The 23,046-nt window shown below is 44.9% G+C and overlaps 1 protein-coding gene across 11 annotated transcripts in view; it reads right to left on the reverse strand.

Annotated features, from left to right (window-relative positions):
• Window positions 1-23,046, reverse strand: part of EIF4H (eukaryotic translation initiation factor 4H) — a 44,750-nt gene that overhangs the window by 11,544 nt on the left and 10,160 nt on the right. For 2 of the 11 annotated variants that reach the window (XM_083174119.1, XM_083174116.1), the window contains exons 2-7: window positions 20,526-20,716; window positions 11,659-11,723; window positions 11,470-11,569; window positions 10,411-10,461; window positions 4,537-4,587; window positions 1,640-1,690 (exon numbers count right to left, since the gene is read on the reverse strand). In XM_083174119.1, coding sequence (XP_083030245.1) covers window positions 1,640-1,690; window positions 4,537-4,587; window positions 10,411-10,461; window positions 11,470-11,569; window positions 11,659-11,723; window positions 20,526-20,716 — 509 coding nt within the window. The remainder of the gene's footprint in view (window positions 1-1,639; window positions 1,691-4,536; window positions 4,588-10,410; window positions 10,462-11,469; window positions 11,570-11,658; window positions 11,724-20,525; window positions 20,717-23,046) is intronic. The other 9 variants (XM_083174123.1, XM_083174118.1, XM_083174121.1 and 6 more) reach the window with 5 other exon arrangements.

Genomic DNA, 23,046 nt, shown 5'->3' on the forward strand with positions numbered 1-23,046 from the left:
GAGGGTGCAGGGGATGCAGCTGCTATGGGGCCCCCCAAAGGCCCGGGCCCCATAGCAGCTGCACCCCCTGTAGTTACACCACTGGCGCTACATGGGAACAATCATTACCAGTCTGTTTCAATAATCGCAGTACTACAATGACTGTAACTCACTGAATTTTACAAAAGCAAAGTACAAATTCCACAATATCAAAAGGATTTATCTGTATAATATATGAGCGGACTCTGTAGGGACACATTTGCTATTAACAATGTAAAATAACTACATCTAACCTATTCATTGGTAGAAAAAAGGGATCATGACCCTTTAACTTAGTGGTGAACCACTTGAAGGTCGAGCTATGCCTGTTCATGTAACATTAACTTTAGTACTGTTAAATGAAAAACCTTTTGATGGCTGAATGGGGTTATCATGGGGAACTGGTTTAACACTAGTTAATGCTAGTCCTTTAGAAAGTATAGATATTGGGGTATCTGGTTGGAAAGTTTAATCTAGCCAACGGTCTGTATCACACTTCTAGAATAACAGTCATCATTGAATATCTTATGACAGAAGTAGCTCTGAAAAATATTAATTGTGACTTAACTTGCACTACAGTACCCAGCAGGATTTGGTCCTTTGTTTTAGTTACAGTAAGGCTCTTCTCTGCTGCCTTCTAGAGCACTCGCAACACAGTAAACCATAGGGATCTTCATAGCCACTTTGCCATGGTGACCCGTGCTTTTAGAAGAGAGCCCTTGAACCTCGGGTGCCCCCATTCTAAAAGGAGCAGATACCAGGCTTTCAATGCTCTTTGACATTTGTTTTACCCTATATTTTTTCCTCAGACTACAAACAGCACAGTGGCTTCCTTCTTTGGGGGGTGGGGTGGCGGACACAGCTATTGTTACAGCTACTGTGAAAGTCTTGCTGATAATAAGCCTGTGGGACAATGTGGCATAAGCTCTATGGTTTCAATTCTGAACACTGCAAAGCAATTAACTGCCATGTGTTTGCTCAAAAGATAGGATAGAGCGAGATCATTTGAAAAAAAAAAAAATATCGATATATCTACCTATAACCAACACATCATTGCCTGTTGAATCTGTGTAAGGCACTCCATGGATACATGTATAAAAAGGTAATAAATGTCCAACTTCAATTCTATTTAGTATGGAAGAACCTACTAGTGAGAACCAAATAAGTAAAAATCAGCCCGATCTCATCATTTTCAAGTAAACCAATTACCCTGCATTACAGCATGTAGATTCACAACTAGAACAGTACAAAAACCCTTTCATTAGTTAGCGCGAACGGGTGGGGTGTATGTAGCGTAACTGTCATACTAATATTACTGTTCTTTGCAAGAGCGAAGAAGAGGTTTAAGAAATCTTGAGCCTTGATGAATTAAGATAATGCAACGTAGCAGGAAAATAAACCCCTGTAATTCATTTTTGTGAACCCCAGGAAAGTTTTAGCCTAAGGATACAACATTGATATACACTGTGCTTTAGATAACTTTATTATGCAAACATATCTCTGTGTATGTTTGTATATAGAGGAGTATTCTGTAGTATAAAGATATGACCAGTTCACGGCATGTCCCCACACCTTGACAAACCAGTGAAAGCCTTCAGTAAAAAACAAATGTATCCTTTACCAGAATTAAAGTCATCTCTTGAACCTCCTCTAGAGCCGAAACTATCGCTTCCTGAAAAACAAGGTAACAGCAGCATGAAATCCAATACCAAATATTCCAAATCTTCCAGGCTGAATTGGAAGACCAACCCCAATTCAGTTACCCACAAAGCATGCAAAGACCACATCTATTCTAAGCCAAAGTCACAATGACAGTCACTGCTCTTAGATCAGTTGTATCATGAATAGACTTTCAGCCACTGAAAACGATGTTAAACATAAAAATAAACACAAAAGAAAAAGGTTACTGCAGACCATTTCATCTCTAACTAGCATTGTTTAGTATCCCAAGACAACAGGTTACTATTTGAGCATGAAAACAAGGGATGTAATAAAACTCAAAACTTACTGCTAACAGTAAGCCAGGAAAAAAAAAAAATAGGTGTGTTAGATGTGACACACAGGGCCTTATTTTGTTGCAGGTGGTCATGATTGCCACATGCGGCTTCTGATAATTAGTGTTAAGTGCCCACTGACAAAAACATGTGTGTTGAGGTATTTTTTTTTTTTTTTACAATTACAGCATTCCTATTAAAAGTTTCTTTATTTTATGTAATACAGAAAAGTTAATGTCACTAGACTATACTAAAATTAAGATCACACAATACAACTTTACATGCTCTAGGCCATTTTCCACAACCTTAAAAATATTTAGCTACTTGTGTATTATCACGGCGCCCACGATGTTCATTGTACTGCATCTCATTGCATCCCATGCAATATAGCGGCATGCGATTTTTAATTGTACAAGCAACCTGATGGGTGCTTACAATGTTAAAAGTACCCCCCATTGTCAACGCCATCCCGAAGCGTGGCAAGCGCAGCAAGCCCGCGAGGGGCGGCGGTACGCATCCTCCGAACTTTTCATGTACAGTAATCCGCATCCCCTGGCGGGGCCCCCTGCACTCTCCACGCTTTGAGCTCGGTGGCTCGCTGCGCTCACCACACTATCTAAAATCAACTCCACGCCGACGTGGATAGTGGGGGTATGAAAAGGTCAGAGGACGCGTACCGCTGCGCTCGCCACGCTTCAGGTTGGCTTTGATAGTGGGGGTCGCATTGACAAAGGAAGTGCATTTAACATTGCAAACACCCATCAGGGTGCTTGTACAATTAAAAATCGCATCGCATGCCATTTGCTTGTACATTCCGGATCATTTAATGCGAATATCGCATACCACTAAATAAGGTATACGATGCGATGGATGCCGTGATAATACACAAGTACCAATATTTATTTAGCCTTCTTGTTTAGACACCCCACCTTTAATTCATTTCACACCCATCCAATGATCGAACATGTCCTGACTATTCCATTCCTAATGCTATTTTAAACTATATTTCCCACATTTTCTCTTTAACACTATTCACTACAACCAGAACACTGTGCTTCAGGGGTACTTGTGTATTATCTGGGCGCCCGATATATCGCATCGCATGCCACTAATTAAGGCATGCGATGGGACCTGATTTGAGGCTTTCCCGGGCAGAGTATACAATTTTAATATTGCATCGCATGACATTATAATGGCATGCGATGCGACGCGATTATACCCGATATTACATTGTACAGGCACCCTGATGCCTGATACCAATGTTAAATGCACCCTCAGACCCGATTTCTAATTGTACACCCACCCTGATGGGTGATTACTATGTGAAATGCCCCCCCCCCCATTGTTAACGCCAGCCCAGTATCAACACCAACCCGAAGCGTGGCGAGCGCAGCAAGCCCGCGAGGGGGTGGCGGTACGCGTCCTCCGACCTTTTCATACCCCCACTATCCACGTCGGTGTGGAGTTGATTTTATATAGTGTGGCGAGTGCAGCGAGTCACCGAGCCCGAAGAGTGGCGAGCGCAGCGAGCCCCGCGAGGGGGCGCGTCATATATGTGAAGTAATCCGCGTCCGCTCGCCACGCTTCGGGCTCGATACACTATATAAAATCAACTCCACACCGACATGGATAGTGGGGGTATGAAAAGGTTGGAGGACGCGTACTGCTGCGCTGGCCACGCTTTGGGTTGGCGTTTATAGTGGGGTGGCGTTAACAATGGGGGGCCATTTCACATAGTAATTACCCTTTAGGGTGGGTGTACAATAACAAATCAGGTCTGGGGGGGCATTTAACATAACAATCAGGCATCTGGGTGCCTGTACAATTAATAATCGGGTCCAATCGCATCGCATGCGATTTTTGGTTGTAAAATGAAAATATCGGGCGCCCAGATAATACACAAGTACCGCTTCAGGCACTGCAATGCTCAGGACATACTACCAGACCTGCAACAGAGAAACAAGACCACCACCACCTGAATCAGATCATCTCCAACCTGGCAGTACACAAGACATCCAAAGTACCATGTGGATTCACACTACAGCACTACATGGGAACAATCATTACCAGTCTAACTGTTTTAATAATCGCAGTACTACAATGACTGTAACTCACTGAATTTTACAAAAGCAATGTACAAATTCCACAATATCAAAAGGATTTATCTGTATATTATACAAGCGCACTCTGTAGGGACACATTTGCTATTAACAATGTAAAATATTACCTACATCAGTGGTTCCCAACCCTGGTCCTCAAGTACCCCCAACAGTGCACGTTTTGCGGGTAGCAGGAAAATAAACCTCTGTAATTCATTTTTGTGAACCCCAGGAAAGTTTTAGCATAAGGATACAACATTGATATACACTGTGCTTTAGATAACTTTATTATGCAAACATATCTCTGTGTATGTTTGTATATAGAAGAGTATTCTGTAGTATAAAGATATGACCAGTTCACGGCATGTCCCCACACCTTGACAAACCAGTGAAAGCCTTCAGTAAAAAACAAATGTATCCTTTACCAGAATTGAAGTCATCTCTTGAACCTCCTCTAGAGCCGAAACTATCGCTTCCTGAAAAACAAGGTAACAGCAGCATGAAATCCAATACCAAATATTCCAAATCTTCCAGGCTGAATTGGAAGACCAACCCCAATTCAGTTACCCACAAAGCATGCAAAGACCACATCTATTCTAAGCCAAAGTCACAATGACAGTCACTGCTCTTAGATCAGTTGTATCATGAATAGACTTTCAGCCACTGAAAACGATGTTAAACATAAAAATAAACACAAAAGAAAAGTTACTGCAGACCATTTCATCTCTAACTAGCATTGTTTAGTATCCCAAGACAACAGGTTACTATTTGAGCATGAAAACATGGGATGTAATAAAACCCAAAACTTACTGCTAACAGTAAGCCAGAAAAAAAATAAAAAAAAAAAATAGGTGTGTTAGATGTGACACACAGGGCCTTATTTTGTTGCAGGTGGTCATGATTGCCACATGCGGCTTCTGATAATTAGTGTTAAGTGCCCACTGACAAAAACATGTGTGTTGAGGTTTTTTTTTTTTTTTTTTACAATTACAGCATTCCTATTACAAGTTTCTTTATTTTATGTAATACAGAAAAGTTAATGTTACTAGACTATACTAAAATTAAGATAACACAATACAACTTTACACGCTCTAGGGCATTTTCCACAACCTTAAAAATATTTAGCTACTTGTGTATTATCACGGCGCCCACGATGTTCATTGTACTGCATCTCACTGCATCCCATGCAATATAGCGGTATGCGATTTTTAATTGTACAAGCAACCTGATGGGTGCTTACAATGTTAAAAGTACCCCCCATTGTCAACGCCATCCCGAAGCATGGCAAGCGCAGCAAGCCCGCGAGGGGCGGCGGTACGCATCCTCCGAACTTTTCATGTGAAGTAATCCGCGTCCGCTCGCCACGCTTCGGGCTCGATACACTATATAAAATCAACTCCACGCCGACATGGATAGTGGGGGTATGAAAAGGTCGGAGGACGCGTACTGATGCGCCGGCCACGCTTTGGGTTGGCGTTTATAGTGGGGTGGCGTTAACAATGGGGGGCCATTTAACATACAGTAGTAATTACCCATCAGGGTGGGTGTACAATAACAAATCAGGTCGGGGGGGGGGGGGGCATTTAACATAAGAATCAGGCATCTGGGTGCCTGTACAATTAAAAATCGGGTCCAATCGCATCGCATGCGATTTTTGGTTGTAAAATGAAAATATCGGGCGCCCAGATAATACACAAGTACCGCTTCAGGCACTGCAATGCTCAGGACATACTACCAGACCTGCAACAGAGAAACAAGACCACCACCACCTGAATCAGATCATCTCCAACCTGGCAGTACACAAGACATCCAAAGTACCACGTGGATTCACACTACAGCGCTACATGGGAACAATCATTACCAGTCTAACTGTTTCAATAATCGCAGTACTACAATGACTAACTCACTGAATTTTACAAAAGCAATGTACAAATTCCACAATATCAAAAGGATTTATCTGTATATTATACGAGCGCACTCTGTAGGGACACATTTGCTATTAACAATGTAAAATATTAACTACATCAGTGGTTCCCAACCCTGGTCCTCAAGTACCCCCAACAGTGCACGTTTTGCAGGTCTCCACACAATCAATCACAAGTGCTATACTTAGCTCCACCTGTGGATCTTTCAAATGTGCGTGAATAATGAGTGCACCTGCCGGGTGACCTGGAAAACGTGCACTGTTGGGGGTACTTGAGGACCAGGGTTGGGAACCACTGAACTACATCTAACCTATTCATTGGTAGAAAACAGGGATCATGACCCTTTAACTTAGTGGTGAACCACTTGAAGGTCGAGCTATGCCTGTTCATGTAACATTAACTTTAGTACTGTTAAATGAAAAACCTTTTGATGGCTGAATGGGGTTATCATGGGGAACTGGTTTAACACTAGTTAATGCTAGTCCTTTAGAAAGTATAGATATTGGGGTATCTGGTTGGAAAGTTTAATCTGGCCAACGGTCTGTATCACACTTCTAGAATAACAGTCATCATTGAATATCTTATGACAGAAGTAGCTCTGAAAAATATTAATTGTGACTTAACTTGCACTACAGTACCCAGCAGGATTTGGTTCTTTGTTTTAGTTACATTAAGGCTCCTCTCTGCTGCCTTCTAGAGCACTCGCAACACAGTAAACCATAGGGATCTTCATAGCCACTTTGCCATGGTGACCCGTGCTTTTAGAAGAGAGCCCTTGAACCTCGGGTGCCCCCATTCTAAAAGGAGCAGATACCAGGCTTTCAATGCTCTTTGACATTTGTTTTACCCTATATTTTTCCCTCAGACTAAAAACAGCACAGTGGCTTCCTTCTTTGGGGGGTGGGGTGGCGGACACAGCTATTGTTACAGCTACTGTGAAAGTCTTGCTGATAATAAGCCTGTGGGACAATGCACTGATATAAAGTGCATAGGGCTGGGAGTATGATGGACTTTAGGCCAATATATTGGGTGCTGTGTGGAATATGATCGTTTAGAGCAATTATATGTAGTTTCCCTTTAAGCTGCACTATTACATCTTTTTGACCAGATCACAAAAAGGTTTCACTTCATGGTGTCACTGTACGCATACTGTATTTCCCACTTTCTTTGTACTGTAGTGGTACACTACATTTTACAGTACTCCCTCTGCCAGACGGCAATACATAGTCACAAAGGACAGGCCTCTAGTTATCCCATATGGCTGTAATGTCTTGTGAATAGGCACTGGGCAAATACTATTTCCAGAGTAATATTTTATTTCCCCTGTAGTTGTAGTATAATCATGTCCAATTTGCCTGTGGCATAAGCTCTACGGTTTCAATTCTGAACACTGCAAAACAACTAACTGCCATGTGTTTGCTCAAAAGATAGGATAGAGAGAGATCATTTGAAAAAAAAAAAATATCTATCTATATATCTACCTAGAACCAACAGATCATTGCCTGTTGAATCTGTGTAAGGCACTCCATGGATACATGTATAAAAAAGGTAATAAATGTCCAACTTCAATTCTATTTAGTATGAAAGAACCTACTAGTGAGCAAATAAGTAAAAATCAGCCCGATCTCATAATTTTCAAGTAAACCAATTACCCTGCATTACAGCATGTAGATTCACAACTAGAACAGTACAAAAACCCTTTCATTAGTTAGCGCGTGTGGGTGGGGTGTATGTAGCGTAACTGTCATACTAATATTACTGTTCTTTGCAAGAGCGAAGAAGAGGTTTAAGAAATCTTGAGCCTTGATGAATTAAGATAATGCAACGTAGCAGGAAAATAAACCTCTGTAATTCATTTTTGTGAACCCCAGGAAAGTTTTAGCATAAGGATACAACATTGATATACACTGTGCTTTAGATAACTTTATTATGCAAACATATCTCTGTGTATGTTTGTATATAGAGGAGTAATCTGTAGTATAAAGATATGACCAGGGGCGTGGCTTGGCCGGACTTCTGAACAGACGTGAGCGCTGTGGGCTCCGCTGTAATCCTGCTCTAATATCCTGAACCAGGGAGTGTGGACCTACTGCCCCTCTCCACCTACCCTCCGGAGCTTCCTCTGCCTCTCCCGTGCCACCCGCGGCTCCCCTGTTTGGTCCGAACACGCTGTGTGGGCTGCCTGGGCGTGCACTGTATAGTGCTGCGGGCGCCATCTTAGATGCTCCCTCTTCCTGGCAGCTCCGCTTACAGCCCTGTCTGGTGACTGGGGTGCCGTGTCGGGGAGTCTGATTGCAGTGGTTAACCTCAGTGTCCGGTGGCTTGGAGGCTGTGGTGAGGTGAGCGCTGCTCGTGTCTTGCTCTGCCATTAAGGTGAGGTGCAGGGTCAGTGCCGGCCGCCATCTTGGGCCTCTGTGCTGGGTGAGGTGCTGCCGACTTGACGCTGTCTTCAGCCTGTTACTGTGCAAACTGCAACCTGCCTTCTTTTCACTGTGAGTGCCCTGTATATGCTGGAGTTCTCTTCTATTGAGCCTGTTGCTGATGTGCCACTGCCTACAAAGTGACTGTATTTAAGTGAGGACATTATATTACATTATACTCCCTGCACGTGTTTGAATTCTCGATCCTCCGGCACTCCTGGGTCAAGAACTCCTGCAGCCCTGTATAGCAAATGTCTGGTAACCCCTGGTGAGTGCTGGAGCCCTAATACCGCTGGTCCCTTGCTGAACTACTAGAATCCTGCTCTGGCGCCTCTTTACCGGGCACCGCGCATGTTGGGGTGATTAGTGATGGTGGCTCTCTGTTGTTGAGCGGTGAAAACGGGAAGCGGGCTCTTCTGGGACGTGCTGCCGTGGTCCGCGCAGAGGGTGCAGGCACCATCTTGCATGCGTGCGCCCTGGACTGGGGCGCTCATATTCACCTGTTGGTACTTGTTGTAACTACCAGTTTCTGCCCTATACTGGCACTCCAGATTCCCCATCAATCGCCTGCTGCTCCTTATGCTGATGGTGGTGTACTAGCCGCCACCGACCTACTTTGTGCCAAATATACCGCTAATACTCTGCCTCACCTATTCTCCCATATATGACAATGGAATCTCAGGTACATCTTCTCCTGCGTGCGATATACGCTTCATCTACCAGACTACTTCTACGTTTAGATGAGATTCGGGAGGGAACCCTATCCTCTACCAGTAATCCTGGACAATGTGATGCAGTTGATGAGGGAGATGCATCTATGCCTAGTGATATGATGGCCCCATCTGTTTCTCTGCCAGATTCTGTTCCGGATGGGTATGCCCTTGCTGACTTTTCTCAAATTAAGAATATTTGCTACAATACACCAGCAAGCATTGATTGTGTCGTTACTTCTCCTCAATCTCCTTTTTTGCTATTAATGGCCGTGATGGGATCCTGGATATGCTGCCTGGATTATCCAGGAGGAGCTGGGACTAAACACCCTACTTTAATTTCTCCTATAACACATGGTCTTGAGGACTGGCCAGACTGACGATGTAATCTATATTGTCTCCTGAGATATCTCTTCCAATGTTCCTACCTATTTTCCTTTAGTAATAATATTACCTTTTCTTAAGTTACACTGTTTTTACATATATCCTGTTTTTGCTCCAGTCATAGGTATTTTCAATGCATATTCTGTGATTTCATATCATACATTCTGTAAGACGAATGCACTGCTATTGAATATGATGGTGGAGGAGTTTTGCACTTTGGTCCATATACACATAAGGTCCAAGTCCACTACCCCTGTCATATCCTGATTATAATATCCAGTAACTAGAGAGGGGGGGGGGGTCGGCTAGATTAGTAGAATTTAGAATAGAGGGGCTGGGGTTTGGGATCCAAGTACGCCTGTATGTGCAACAAGCTTTTCTCCCAGCATAAGGTTTTCCTTTTCTATTATCTGTTTTTAGTGGGTATTATGTTGACAGACATTTTAATGTGACACACTATCTTGCATATATGTGCATTATATATCTGCTCTTTTCTATGGCCCAAATGGCGCCTTTGGGTCTGGGAAGATTACATATCTTGTAATGTAACACTTTTGCCTGAAACGTTCACATTCATTATATTTATATTTCCGTATAATATTTTACTGTCAATAATATTCTGATTATTTCTCACTGTATAAATTCCCTATATCTGTTGTCTTATGTGAGGTGAATTTGGTGTTCGTGTCGGATACACTCCTTGTTTATTTAGGGAGTTTTGTTTCTTATATCACAAAATTTCAATAAAAAGTATTGAATTAAAAAAAAAAAAAAAAAAAAAGATATGACCAGTTCACAGCATGTCCCCACACCTTGACAAACCAGTGAAAGCCTTCAGTAAAAAAAAATGTATCCTTTACCAGAATTGAAGTCATCTCTTGAACCTCCTCTAGAGCCGAAACTATCGCTTCCTGAAAAACAAGGTAACAGCAGCATGAAATCCAATACCAAATATTCAAGGCTGAAATAGAAGACCAACCCCAATTCCATCAGTTACCCACTAAGCATGCAAAGACCACATCTACTCTCAAGGACAGTCACCGCTCTCGTGTCAGAATGAATCGGGACTAGGACTTCACCCTGAAGCTACAGTGACAATTATGTAGACCACCACCTACATGCTCGGTTCACCTTAACTAGCAACATTTATTAACATAAGACCAAATTGATTCTAAGAACTAAAAAATAGTTGTAATAAGGGGATGATTCAATTCACTCGGAAAGTCTGGGAGTACGGTAGATCTGGTCCCAAGTTTTGTTTGCAGCCCCATAGCGCTACCTTCAAAAACAATCTGAGTGTGGTGCAAGATAGGGGTGGGTGTGAAATAAGGTGCCATTGCAAGAATTTCCACACCTTTGGAATGGCAATCTGCATTTTCATGGGGGGGGGGGGGGGGGTTATTAATTCTATTGCTTAAAGTAGGTTTCAATCTCCTACGGACCATAAGAAATCTGGATATGTAAGAGTTTTATTTTTTAAATAATGATAAAATTTTTAAAGAACACTTCGACACAGACTGTGTGTGTACAATATGTATATGGTATAAAGCTTTTATAAAATACGTATTCTTTATCTGCATGATTTATCAATCCAAATGCATATTAAAAAAAAGAAATAAGATATAGAAGGAAGAGAGAACATTGCGGGTAGAAACAACCAGCTGCAGTCCAGAAATAGATGATAAAAAAGAAGGAACGTTTCAGCTTGCACCACATACGAAGTATGCAAAACCAAAATATAAGGAAACCTATGCGGTTGGACTTTCTACTGAACAGAAGGTAGCCAATGGTTAAGAGTGCATAAGGAGTATTTACAGAAGAATATAGTTCTGTGCAAAAAAACAAACTATAGAATCAATTCATAGAAGCTTAAAAGTGAAAGGATAGCACTAAGTTGTAGCTTGCAAAAACAAAATCACCTCTGTCATCCGCCCCGCCTTTCCTGAAACCAAAGCCACCTTTATTATCTTGTTTTCTGCCCTCCGCTATATCGACTCGCAGCGAACGGTCATTTAAAAGCTATTAGGGGGAAAGGAAAACATAACAAGTTACGGAATGTTAGCATTAGAGCAACCATTAGCATAAGAAGTAAAGGAAGAGAAACTTACTGCACCATCATACGTCAAGGCTTCTTTAAGGGACTCTATGTCATCAAATTCTACATAACAAAACCCTGTAAACACAACAAAAAATAAAAAGAATGTAAAATACAACCCAAAATATGTTATTTCATGGCCTTGTGTGAAATATTTTGCATAACATGGTTTCCCTAAGCTGTACTGGATGACCTCACATTATGCAAGCCCATAAACACAACAATGAGAATACAGGTTGAGTATCCCGTATCCAAAATGCTCGGGACCAGGAGAATTTTGGATAACGGATTATTCCGTATTTCGGAATATTTTAATATTTCAATGATGTATTTTGAAGTATCTTGCATGTATGCTGTATAAACACATAATATACACACAAATATATTTTATTACCACATAAAATACACACAAACATATTTTAATTGTTCAAAAAACAAGGTTTCAAAACGTGAAACAAAATGTGTGTACTATCTCAGCACTGAATTTGAATGCCAAGCAATCATTGTCTTGCACATATATAGTGCCAGTTACATATCATGTCCCCAGTGAGTTTTTAGCAAAAAAAAAAAAATTTTTCACTTTCTGGAATGTCCGTATTTCGGAATAATTCGGATAACGGATATTCGGATACGGGATACTCGACCTGTATAGGATTTCGACTTGGTCATTAGAAAAGTAAATGGCAAAGGGATACTTCTCAGAGAGGCAGCTTTTGCAAGTGAAACATTTTGGCTCCATTTTCAATTTTCCTTCCAGTTTGTGGACAAAAGGAGCAGTGTTGAGATTACTTACCTTTAACAGCCTCTAACTGGGAGCCTGCTCAACTAAAAACGAATTTTGCTTAAGTCTAAGCTATATACTGTAAAACTCACTCCACACATTACGACACCATGGTATTACTCCCTTTTGTTTTGAATTTGTACCACTTTTTTTGCAAAAAAAAATAGGATTTTAATACCTACCGGTAAATCCTTTTCTCGAAGTTCTTATGGGATACAGGGAGTCGTTCATAACGATGGGGAAAAGAGCTTATCCGAAGGAGACAGGCACATATAAAAATTTATACAGGGTGTACTGGCTCCTCCCCTCTGCTCCCCTCCCTCTAGCTTCAGTTAAGTGAACTGTGCCGAAGGAGAAGAACAATATGAGAGGAATATGTGTATATTTACCGTGGTGAGATTCATCCAGCACACCCAACATTCAACATAACAGACCACATTAGCAACCCCATAACCTGGGAAGTCTAAGGGCCTAAGAACATGTCAACATGACAACTATTTTGAACTGTGTTCCAACTGGAACAATGCATAGAATAATCACCTAAGTGACCATGTACACTCGTGGACCTTTAAGGTACACTATGTAAGATTAAGTTACCTAGGTAACCTACACCCTATGTCCGCCAGGAACAAGAAGGGTAGCAGAAGGACCCAGAATTGGTCCATATCTCACAAAGTGAGCAAGGCAAACCTCCGCACAGAGGCGGGTGCCCTGTATCCCATAAGAACTTCGAGAAAAGGATTTACCGGTAGGTATTAAAATCCTATTTTCTCTATCATTCTTATGGGATACAGGGAGTCGTTCATAACGATGGGGATATACCAAAGATATCAGAACGGGCGGGATTGTGCGGAACCTATTGCCGCAGCACCGCTTGCCCAAACTGAGTATCCTCAGTGGCCAGAGCATCAAACTTATAAAATTTGACAAAAGTGTGTTGGCCAGACCATGTGGCTGCTCTACACAATTGTAAGGCCGAAACTCCTCGGGCAGCCGCCCAGGATGTCCCCACAGAACGAGTAGAGTGAGCTTTCACCCCAACAGGCATAGGCAGCTTTGCTACCGCATAAGCCTGTTTAATGGTTGCACATATCCATCGTGCAATAGACTGCTTGGAAGCAGGACGTCCAATCTTTTGGGCATCATAAAGGACGAAAAGTCCATCAGTTTTTCGAATCCTTGCTGTTCTCCTGATGTAGACACGGAGAATCCTTACTACGTCCAAGGACGTCGGCACCTCAGAATGAGGCCCACCAGCAGGGACCACAATTGGCTGGTTCACATGGAACGCAGACACCACTTTGGGCAGAAAACGCGGGTTAGTACGTAATTCTGCCCTGTCCTCAAAGAATATCAAATAAGGACTCTTGCAAGTCAACGCCCCTAGCTCCGAGACCCTCCTAGCCGAAGCTAGGGCCAGTAAGACCACTGTCTTCCAGGTTAAATATTTTAGGTCAATTTCCTCCAAGGGCTCAAACCAGGAGGATTTAAGGAACTTCAGCACAACATCCAAGTCCCACGGTGGAGTAGGGGCCACAAAAGGAGGTTGTATGTGCAAAACTCCTTGCAGAAATGTCTGCACTTCAGGAATATTAGCCAGTTTCCTCTGGAAGAAAACTGATAACGCAGATACCTGCACCTTCAAAGAGCCTAGGCGTAGGCCGAGATCCAGACCAGCTTGAAGAAAGCTAAGAAATCTTTCAAGTCTGAACTCAGATGGAGAAAACTTTCCCTGTTCGCACCAACCCACATATCTTTTCCAGATATGGTGGTAATGTGCAGCTGTTACCGGTTTCCTTGCACTTGTCATAGTTCTGATGACCGAAGTGTGAAACCCCTTCTGAGTCAGGATCTGCCGTTCAACTTCCAGGCCGTCAAACGCAGCTGTTCCAAGGCCTGGAAGACGCACGGTCCTTGCATGAGTAGATCTCTTTGCAGGGGTAGGCGCCACGAGTCCCTTTGCAGACTTAGAAGTTCCGGGTACCACGTTCTTCGTGGCCAGTCTGGGGCCACCAGAATAACCTCGGTTCCTTCTCTTCTTATCTTCCTTAGCACCCGAGCCACTAGGGGAATCGGTGGGAAGACATAGACCAGGCTGTTGAACGTCCACGGTATGGAGAGGGCGTCCACTCCTTCTGCCTGAGGGTCTCTTGCCCTCGAGAAGTACCTGGATACTTTCCAGTTGTTTCTTGATGCCATCAAGTCTACCAGTGGGGTCCCCCACCGAGCCACCAGAGAATTGAATACCTGGTGGTGTAGACTCCATTCCCCGGGGTGGAGCTCGTGGCGACTGAGGAAGTCTGCTTCCCAGTTGTCCACCCCGGGTATGAAGATGGCCGAGAGCGCTTGGCAATGACTCTCTGCCCAGGACAGGATCTTCGATGCTTCCCTCATACAGGGCCTGCTCCTGGTCCCGCCCTGTCTGTTCAGGAATGCCACCGTGGTGGCGTTGTCTGATTGTATACGGACCGCCTGACCGCAGAGGAGAGGGCCCGCCTTCAGAAGTGCGTAATACACAGCACGTAACTCCAGGCTGTTGATATGGAGGCGTGTTTCCCATAGGGTCCACTTGCCCTGAAAGGACTGACCCATGGTCACTGCCCCCCATCCCGTGAGGCTTGCATCCGTGGTGACTAAGACCCAATCCTGGATGCCAATCCGACGCCCTGCCAGCAGGTTGGGCGTGTGGAGCCACCACTGTAGTGACAGTCTGGTCCGAGATGACAACGCAATGCGCCGGTGCATCTGATGGTGTGAACCGGACCACTTCGCTAGGAGATCGAGCTGGAAAATCCTGCTGTGAAACCTCCCGAATTGGAGAGCCTCGAAAGAGGCGACCATCTTTCCCAATAGGACAATGCACTGGTGTACTGTCACCTGGGGGGTCCTTAGCAAGTCTGTGACCAGCCGCTGGATGTCCAACACCTTGTCCTGTGGCAGGGACACTCTCATGAGAGCTGTGTCCATCACCATGCCCAGGAACTGGAGTCTCTGTGAAGGGATCAGAGAAGACTTTGCCAGATTCAGGAGCCAACCATGGCCCGACAGGGTCTGTATGGTAACTTGTAGAGCTGTCTGTAGTTCCTGTGGCGACCGCGCCTTTACCAATAGGTCGTCCAAGTATGGTATCACGCAGATACCCTTTTTTCTTAAAACCACCATCATCTCCGCCATCACCTTGGTGAATATGCGCGGGGCTGAGGACAAGCCGAATGGCAGTGCGCGAAACTGATAGTGCTCGTTTAACAGCGCAAACCTCAGGTATTTCTGATGAGGGGGCCATATTGGGATGTGAAGGTAGGCGTCCTTCACATCTAGGGACGCCAAGAACTCCCCCTCCTCCAGTGCCGCTATCACGGCCCGCAAGGACTCCATCTTGAATTTGGTTACTTTCAAGAAGGGATTCAGGGATTTTAAGTTCAGAATTGGGCGCACTGACCCGTCCGGTTTCGGAACTACAAATAGGTTCGAGTAATAACCCTGCCCCCTCTCTAGGGGAGGGACCCGGGTTATAACCTTGGCCTGCACCAGCTTTTGGATTGCTTGCTGCAACACCACTTGGTCCTCTGGGGACGTTGGGAGGCCTGATTTGAAGAACCTCTGAGGTGGCTGAACTGCAAACTCCAGCTTGTAGCCGTGCGTAATAAGAGCCTGTACCCAAGAATTGAGGCACGAGGCTTCCCAAACCTGGCCGAAGAACGCCAGTCTGGCTCCCACCTCTGCCGGAGCTAATGGTGGAGCCCCACCGTCATGCTGCGGGTTTTCCTGCAGCTGCCCCAGATGGCCGCTCTGCGGTGGCCGAAGCGGAAGGCTTCCTGAATTTACCACGGGAGCCTCTTGCAGCGTTTGAACCACCTCTTGCTTTAGGGCGGAATTTACTAGCCCGAAAGGACTGCTGCTGGGAGTGAGCCTGAAAAGGACGCTTTGGCGCCTGTGGAGTGGATGGCAGGAAAGTGGACTTTCCCGCCGTGGCTTTAGAGATTAATTCGTCTAAATCACTCCCAAATAACCTGCCACCTGTGAAGGGGAGGTTTTCTACACTCCTTTTGGAGTCAGCGTCAGCAGCCCACTGCCGGAGCCAGAGGGATCTGCGCCCAGACACTGCCATGGCTGAGTTACGGCCGTTAATGGCACCTAACTCCTTCTGCGCTTCACACAGAACTTTAGCAGTGTCCTGAATATGGTGTAATTTTTCAGACACCTGCGCAACTGTCATGTCGCCCAGAAGACCTTCCTGTATCTGGGAGGCCCACGTGTATATGGACTTGGCCATATAGCAACTAGCTAATACAGGACGCTGACACGCGCCACTAGCAGTAAAAATGGACTTCAAAGTGTTTTCAACCTTTCTGTCCGTGGTGTCTTTAAGTGAAGACGACCCTGGTACTGGGAGTACCATCTTTTTGGCTAAGCGAGACACAGAAGCATCAACCTCTGGTGGCTCCTCCCACACCTTACGTCCCTCAGGATCGAAGGGAAACGTGGACTTAAACTTTTTTGCCACTTTAAACCTCATTTCTGGGTTATTCCACGCTGACTTGAATGTACTTTCCAGGTCAGCCTGCTCAGGGAAAACTACCTGTTGCCTTTTCTGAGTAGCAAAGAAGGTATCACCTGCTGTGGATTCAGCTAAGGGAAGGTCCAACACCTCCCTGATTGCCATAATCAATGGCTCTGTGCCCCGCAGTAGTGACTGTGAAGCATCAGGCTCGTCATCACCTGCGTCTGCATCATCCATATCATCACCATCATCCCCATCATCAGCCCCGGAATCAGGGGTTTGAGAGGGGGTCTTTCTCTTACGAGTATCCCCAGGGGTGGGAGTAATTACATCCACTCTGGCAGTGAGGACAGCCAGCTCCCTTTGTACTCTCTGGGTCTGTGCTGCAGTAGCAGTTAACTGTGTAGTTACAGTCTCAAGCATGGTTTTTATACCTGTAGCCCAGGCTGGCTCCTGTGAGCTGTCCTGTGTGCTACTTTGCTGCCCAGTTAGTTGTGGGGGGACCCCAGTACTTTGAGGGGACATGCATGACTCACAAGTCACCTGTGATGAAGATGCTGGCACAAACTTATCACTGCACACCATACATGTAAGTTTCCTCACCATTGTGACAAACAAACAGTCTCCCCTCACACAGCGCGCACACACAGTGGATATGCAGTGTGAAATTAACCAGATAAATACTATGTGTAGCCTTATCTGATCTGTACAGCTTAACAAGCCAGTGGGGTGGTGTACAGAGGATAATGGAGGAGACCAATACACCTGATAACCTTAGCTCTCCGATTAGAAGAGCTGGTAATACAGTACAGTATCAATAACAGTACTTTACAGTGTAAGCAGGCAAGTGCACAAGTACACAAGCGCTGAAAACCTGAAGCTGTCTCTGCAAGCAGATTCCCTCTGATCCACACCGCTGAGGAGTGTCTGGAGCAGTATAATGGCGTTTCCAGCAGCCAGGGAAGAAGCAGGAAGCAGGTTTTGGCGCCCTCACAGAGCTGGTCTCACTCTGGGTAAGCTCCGCCCAGCGTAATGGCGCCGGAGCTTACCTGCGTTTTATACTGAGACTGACATTGGGGAATGTCCAAATCCTCTTTGGTAACTGCCCTGGACAAAACAGGAACTGTACCCTGTCTCAGTGTAGGCAGGGGGTTACGCGGTCCCTGTGCAGGGCACCGCCATACCGCCGCCATTTTGCCGCACAATAACCCGGGGACCCCACGGCGGGGGACCCCGGGGTAATACTCACCACAGACGTCTTCAGACTGGACTAGGGGTGTGCGGCGTGCCAGGGGTGTGCGCGCTGCAGCGCAATGCCCGCGGTAACATCACCCACTCAGGACGGTGGTCCTGTGGCAGGGACAGCTCGGTACCTTGAAGTGGCCAGCAGCTGAACCCTTCCCCTAGTCTCCCACGACGCAGGACTGCTGTTAAGTCCAAACAGCAGCCCCAAAATAATAAAGAAAATAAAACAGAAGAAAAACTCTCTGGAGCTCTTCCTGATGCGTGCTTCTCCTGAGGCACAGTTCTCAAACTGAAGCTAGAGGGAGGGGAGCAGAGGGGAGGAGCCAGTACACCCTGTATAAATTTTTATATGTGCCTGTCTCCTTCGGATAAGCTCTTTTCCCCATCGTTATGAACGACTCCCTGTATCCCATAAGAATGATAGAGAAATAATTGTTAAATATTCCAACTTTATTTAAGATTACAAAAAACAATCCTGTAATATTATTTGGATACATCAGTAGACAGTTGTGTAATCTACACATGGGGAGACAGATTAAAACCTTCACTCAGCAGTTACACTCCACGCAAGGAACAAAATTAAATATTTAACCATATACAAGGTTGTACGGATCTATGCAAGCGCAGTAGCGCTTGGTTTCAAACCTATCATAATTACCAGTGTGTGCATTTGCTTCAGTCTATTCTTTACGCAAGACATCTGCTGAAAAATGATCACTGAGCATACCCAGAAATTACATCTACATGCGATCAATACACTACTTCTACATAAACATCAATTACATCCATTCAGCAGCTATAGATCATGCAGAGGACTAAACAATATCCTGCATCAATCCCATTGAGTTAAAATAGATCTCTCTCTCTCTCTCTCCCGGCTTTAGTAAACCACAGTTACAGATGTGTCCTCTTGCGGCAGTCATGCCTGGTCGCCTGGGAATCTTCTAGCTTTTGGTTTGCAAAAAATGCATCTTAATCACAATACAAGGAGACTAGGGTGCACAAAGACTGCTGATTGATTGGATATATCACACAGTGCTACAACGTAGGAGACACAGCACACAAGGACCATATAAAATTATTCACCTTGTGCATCCTAGGCGCATTGTGTTGTGATTAAGCAGTGTACAGAACCTGAATGCTCACTCGCGACAGGCGTCTTGCTTTGCTTGGCATATTGAGGAGGGATACGGTCATTAGGTTGAACCCATTAGGGTCAACACGCTTTGGGTCGACAGGCCTTTCACACCTGAAATAAGTCAACATGGCTAAGGTTTACAGTCAAAATGTGGTTTTCATGTTTTTTTGTAGCCAACAGGCAGTATTTCATGGCCTACCATCCACTAAGGCAGGGCTGGGCAACACTGGCCCTCCAGATGTTGATGAACTACACATACCAGCATGCCTTGCATCAGTTTCAGCATGGCCACACAGCAAAACTAATGCAACGCATCCTGGGATGTGTAGTTCACTAACATCTGGAGGGCCGTGTTGCCCAGCCATGCACTAAGGGGAGGAGGGAGAATAGAATAGTGCCGTGCCCCAAGCATGGCAAGTGCAGCGAGTCATGCAAGGGGAACACTTTGAAAAAGACCATGTTGGCTAGATCCACATTTGGGACAAAAAATCCTGACCTTTTGACTGTTGACCTTTCAACCCTGTTGACCTATCTCAGGCCTGTCTACCCATTGAGGTTAGATATGGAAGTCTGTTTATGTCCTATATTTCCTCAGTGTAGAGGTCTGGAAACCAGTTTGACTTTTTGGGGTTTTCTTTCTCCACCTAACCCACATTTGGTAACCCAACCAAATCTCCAGGTACTATTCATTTTATATTGGAATCTATGTCTAATTAACTTTGTGGCAGATGTGGTTGAGGCAGGCACAAGGGCTAACCTTGAACTATTAATGAATGAAGGAATGAATGAATAAATGAATGAATTACATACATACATACGAACAGCGGCACTCCGGACAGGATACAAAAAAAACACTCAGTAGTCGTGGATGAATGCTACAGAGTCCGGAGTGCTGTAATTCCTAAGAAAATGTCTTTGCAGCAGATGATTTGCTGATGCTCAGAAGGCACCAAGCAAGTAAAGCATTAAGAGTTAATTTCAGTGCCAACATCTAAAAACAGAAGGATTAAATACATATATAATTTAAATATTATATGGTCAACAGAACAGCTATTTTTCTTTTGATTCAAATTTCAGTCAAAATATGAACTACCAGTTTGTATAGCGATTACAAAAGGAGCAACACATCTGTTTTGGAAGGCAGATAATTTAGTTAAGATTCCTTACATTTATGATGGAGTGGAAAACTTCGAACAAGCAATCAGTTATTCTTACCTTTAAACTTATCAGTCTCCTTGTCTCTGACTAGACGCACACTCCTCACATTCAGTTCTTTAAAGATGGCATCTATGTCTCCTTGTACAGTTTGGAACGGAAGATTACCCACATATGCAGTGAATGGTGGGTCTGTAGGAAGCTCTTTCTGTTTGCGTGGACCAGGGCCTCCTGCATCACCACGTCTGGGCCTGAGAGAAAAAAGCCATCTTTATTTGACAAGAATCTTTGCATGACTATAGTAGTGGCAAATTGAACTTGCTGTTGTAAAAGGTTTATGGCATTCAGTTTATGCACACACTTTTGCTGTACAGGTCAAGACCAGCAACATAATTCAGCCTTGTGCCATTTCTAGGTAACATGGCATATTTGGAACGGCAAATAATAATAAAAAAAAAAATTAAAGATGGACCATGAACATTTCCATTACATCAGAACATCGACCACCGGTACTTGCGCCAGGGGGGGGGGGGGGGGCGCGAACGCAATGAAATCCCTTGTGGGGTCACTGCACTCATGCTGCGGGCTCATCCCCTCAGTCAGGATCCCAAACAGTTTAAATATTTAAAAACAGTTGGTAATCCTCCAAACAAAATCTGGCAAGAGTTCACTGAATTAAAGCCAGGTATGCACTAGATGATAGATCACCAAATATATAATTCTGAACATTATCGGAAAGATATAGGCAATATCATGCAATGTGTTTACCTAAACTGGGCAACACCCCTCAACCCTCCCCCTCTAACATCATTAGCGAAGTCTGCTTGTCGGACCTGCTGCAGGGTCAATCAGAACACATCGCTATAGATGCCATGCTGTAGTATCTCCTTGGGCCGGGACACATCGCTCTAGTGCAGTGGTAGCCAACCCTAGCCCTCGAGAGCTACCAACAGTTCACATTTTCCAGACAACCTAGCTGCTGCACAGCTGCACTCATTAATAACTGACACATTTTAAAAAGATCCACAGATGGAGCTAATTAGCTCACTTGTGATTCTGTGAGTAGACCTGCAAAACATGCACTGTTGGTAGCTCTCGAGGACTAGGGTTGGCTACCACTGCTCTAGTGTGTACCCGGCTTTAGTCAGGAAACTAGCCTCATTTTTTTTGTTTCGCACAACTTTAATTTGCACATTTTGTCGTAATAATTTAAAAAGTACACTTAGACCCGTTTTTGGAAACTTTCCAAATACAGGGTCAAAGCCAGTGCAGCCTTCAGCCCTCCCCTCCGTGCAGCTCCCCCCCCCCCCTCGCGTGTCGACCGAGAGCATGTCGACGCCCCCCCCGCGCATGTCGACACCCCCGCGCATGTCGACGCCCCCCCACCCCACCCCGCGTGTCGGCGCCCCCCCCCCCCCCCCCCGTGTCGACTTACCCCGTGCCGGTACCTCCGTTGTGGACTGCAGCTCAGTATGCTCGGAAAGCACTTATGAAAAAAGTGTCTTCCAGAAAATGGCTGCCCCATAGGAAACCCTGTTTAAAAAAACTGTCTTCCGTATGGGGGGCAGCCATTTTCTGAAAGACACTTTTTTCATAAGTGCTTTCCGAGCATACTGAGCTGCAGTGCCGGGAACCACAACGGAGATACCGGCACGGGGTAAGTCGACACGGGGGGGGCGCCGACACGCGCGGGGGGGTCGACACGCGGGGGGGGCCGTCGACACGCGCGCGGGGGGCGTCGACACGCGCGCGGGGGGCGTCGACACGCGCGCGGGGGGGCGTCGACACGCGCGCGGGGGGCATCGACACGCGCGCGGGGGGCATCGACACGCGCGCGGGGGGCATCGACACGCGCGCGGGGGGCATCGACACGCGCGCGGGGGGGGGCTCCAGTGCTGTGAATACTTAATGAGCGCTCATTAAGTATTCACTGTGCTGAATTTAGGACCCAGCTCATTGGCTGGGTCCTAAATACCGTTTCTGAGCCGATTTTTGCGCTAAAATACCGGTTCAGAAACGGGTAGGACCCTGCATTTTAACCGGTTAGAAAAAACGGCATTTTCTAACCGGTTAAGTGGGACTGGACCTTTCAGACCGCACACATTACCGTTTTAAAACGGTAAAAAAACGGCAATTTACCGTTTTAAAAGTGCGGTCTGAAAGGGGCATTATAGTTTTACTTACACATTTCTATTCTTTAGTTGCCATGAGCTCAATCTTCTCCCCCCAGCTATACTAGTACTAGTTTTTTGGGGGGTACTCTATAGGGTCCTGGATAAAAATCCCTGATAAGGGGCTTGTTTTTACTATTACAAAATGTTAATTTCTTAGTAAAGAATGAGCTCTAATTGGATTGCGCGGAACAAACAACAATCAAACCACCACCGAGGCGAAGTCCAGTTTTCACTGCAGGCAATTGAATTAAGGGGTTTTAGTAAATGTTCTTAGGAATTCTGGTTTTTTAAGAATTGTTAGTTTTCAATAAAGCATCGGTCGTTTTTTAACTTTTCCTCTATTTCAGTGGTTCCCAAACATTTTTGAATGACTGTGACCTTTAGCATTAGAATATTTTCATGGTGCC

This window comes from Crinia signifera, chromosome 2 (genome assembly GCF_055691185.1).
Source record: "Crinia signifera chromosome 2, ASM5569118v1, whole genome shotgun sequence".
Classification (NCBI taxonomy): Eukaryota; Metazoa; Chordata; class Amphibia; order Anura; family Myobatrachidae; genus Crinia; species Crinia signifera.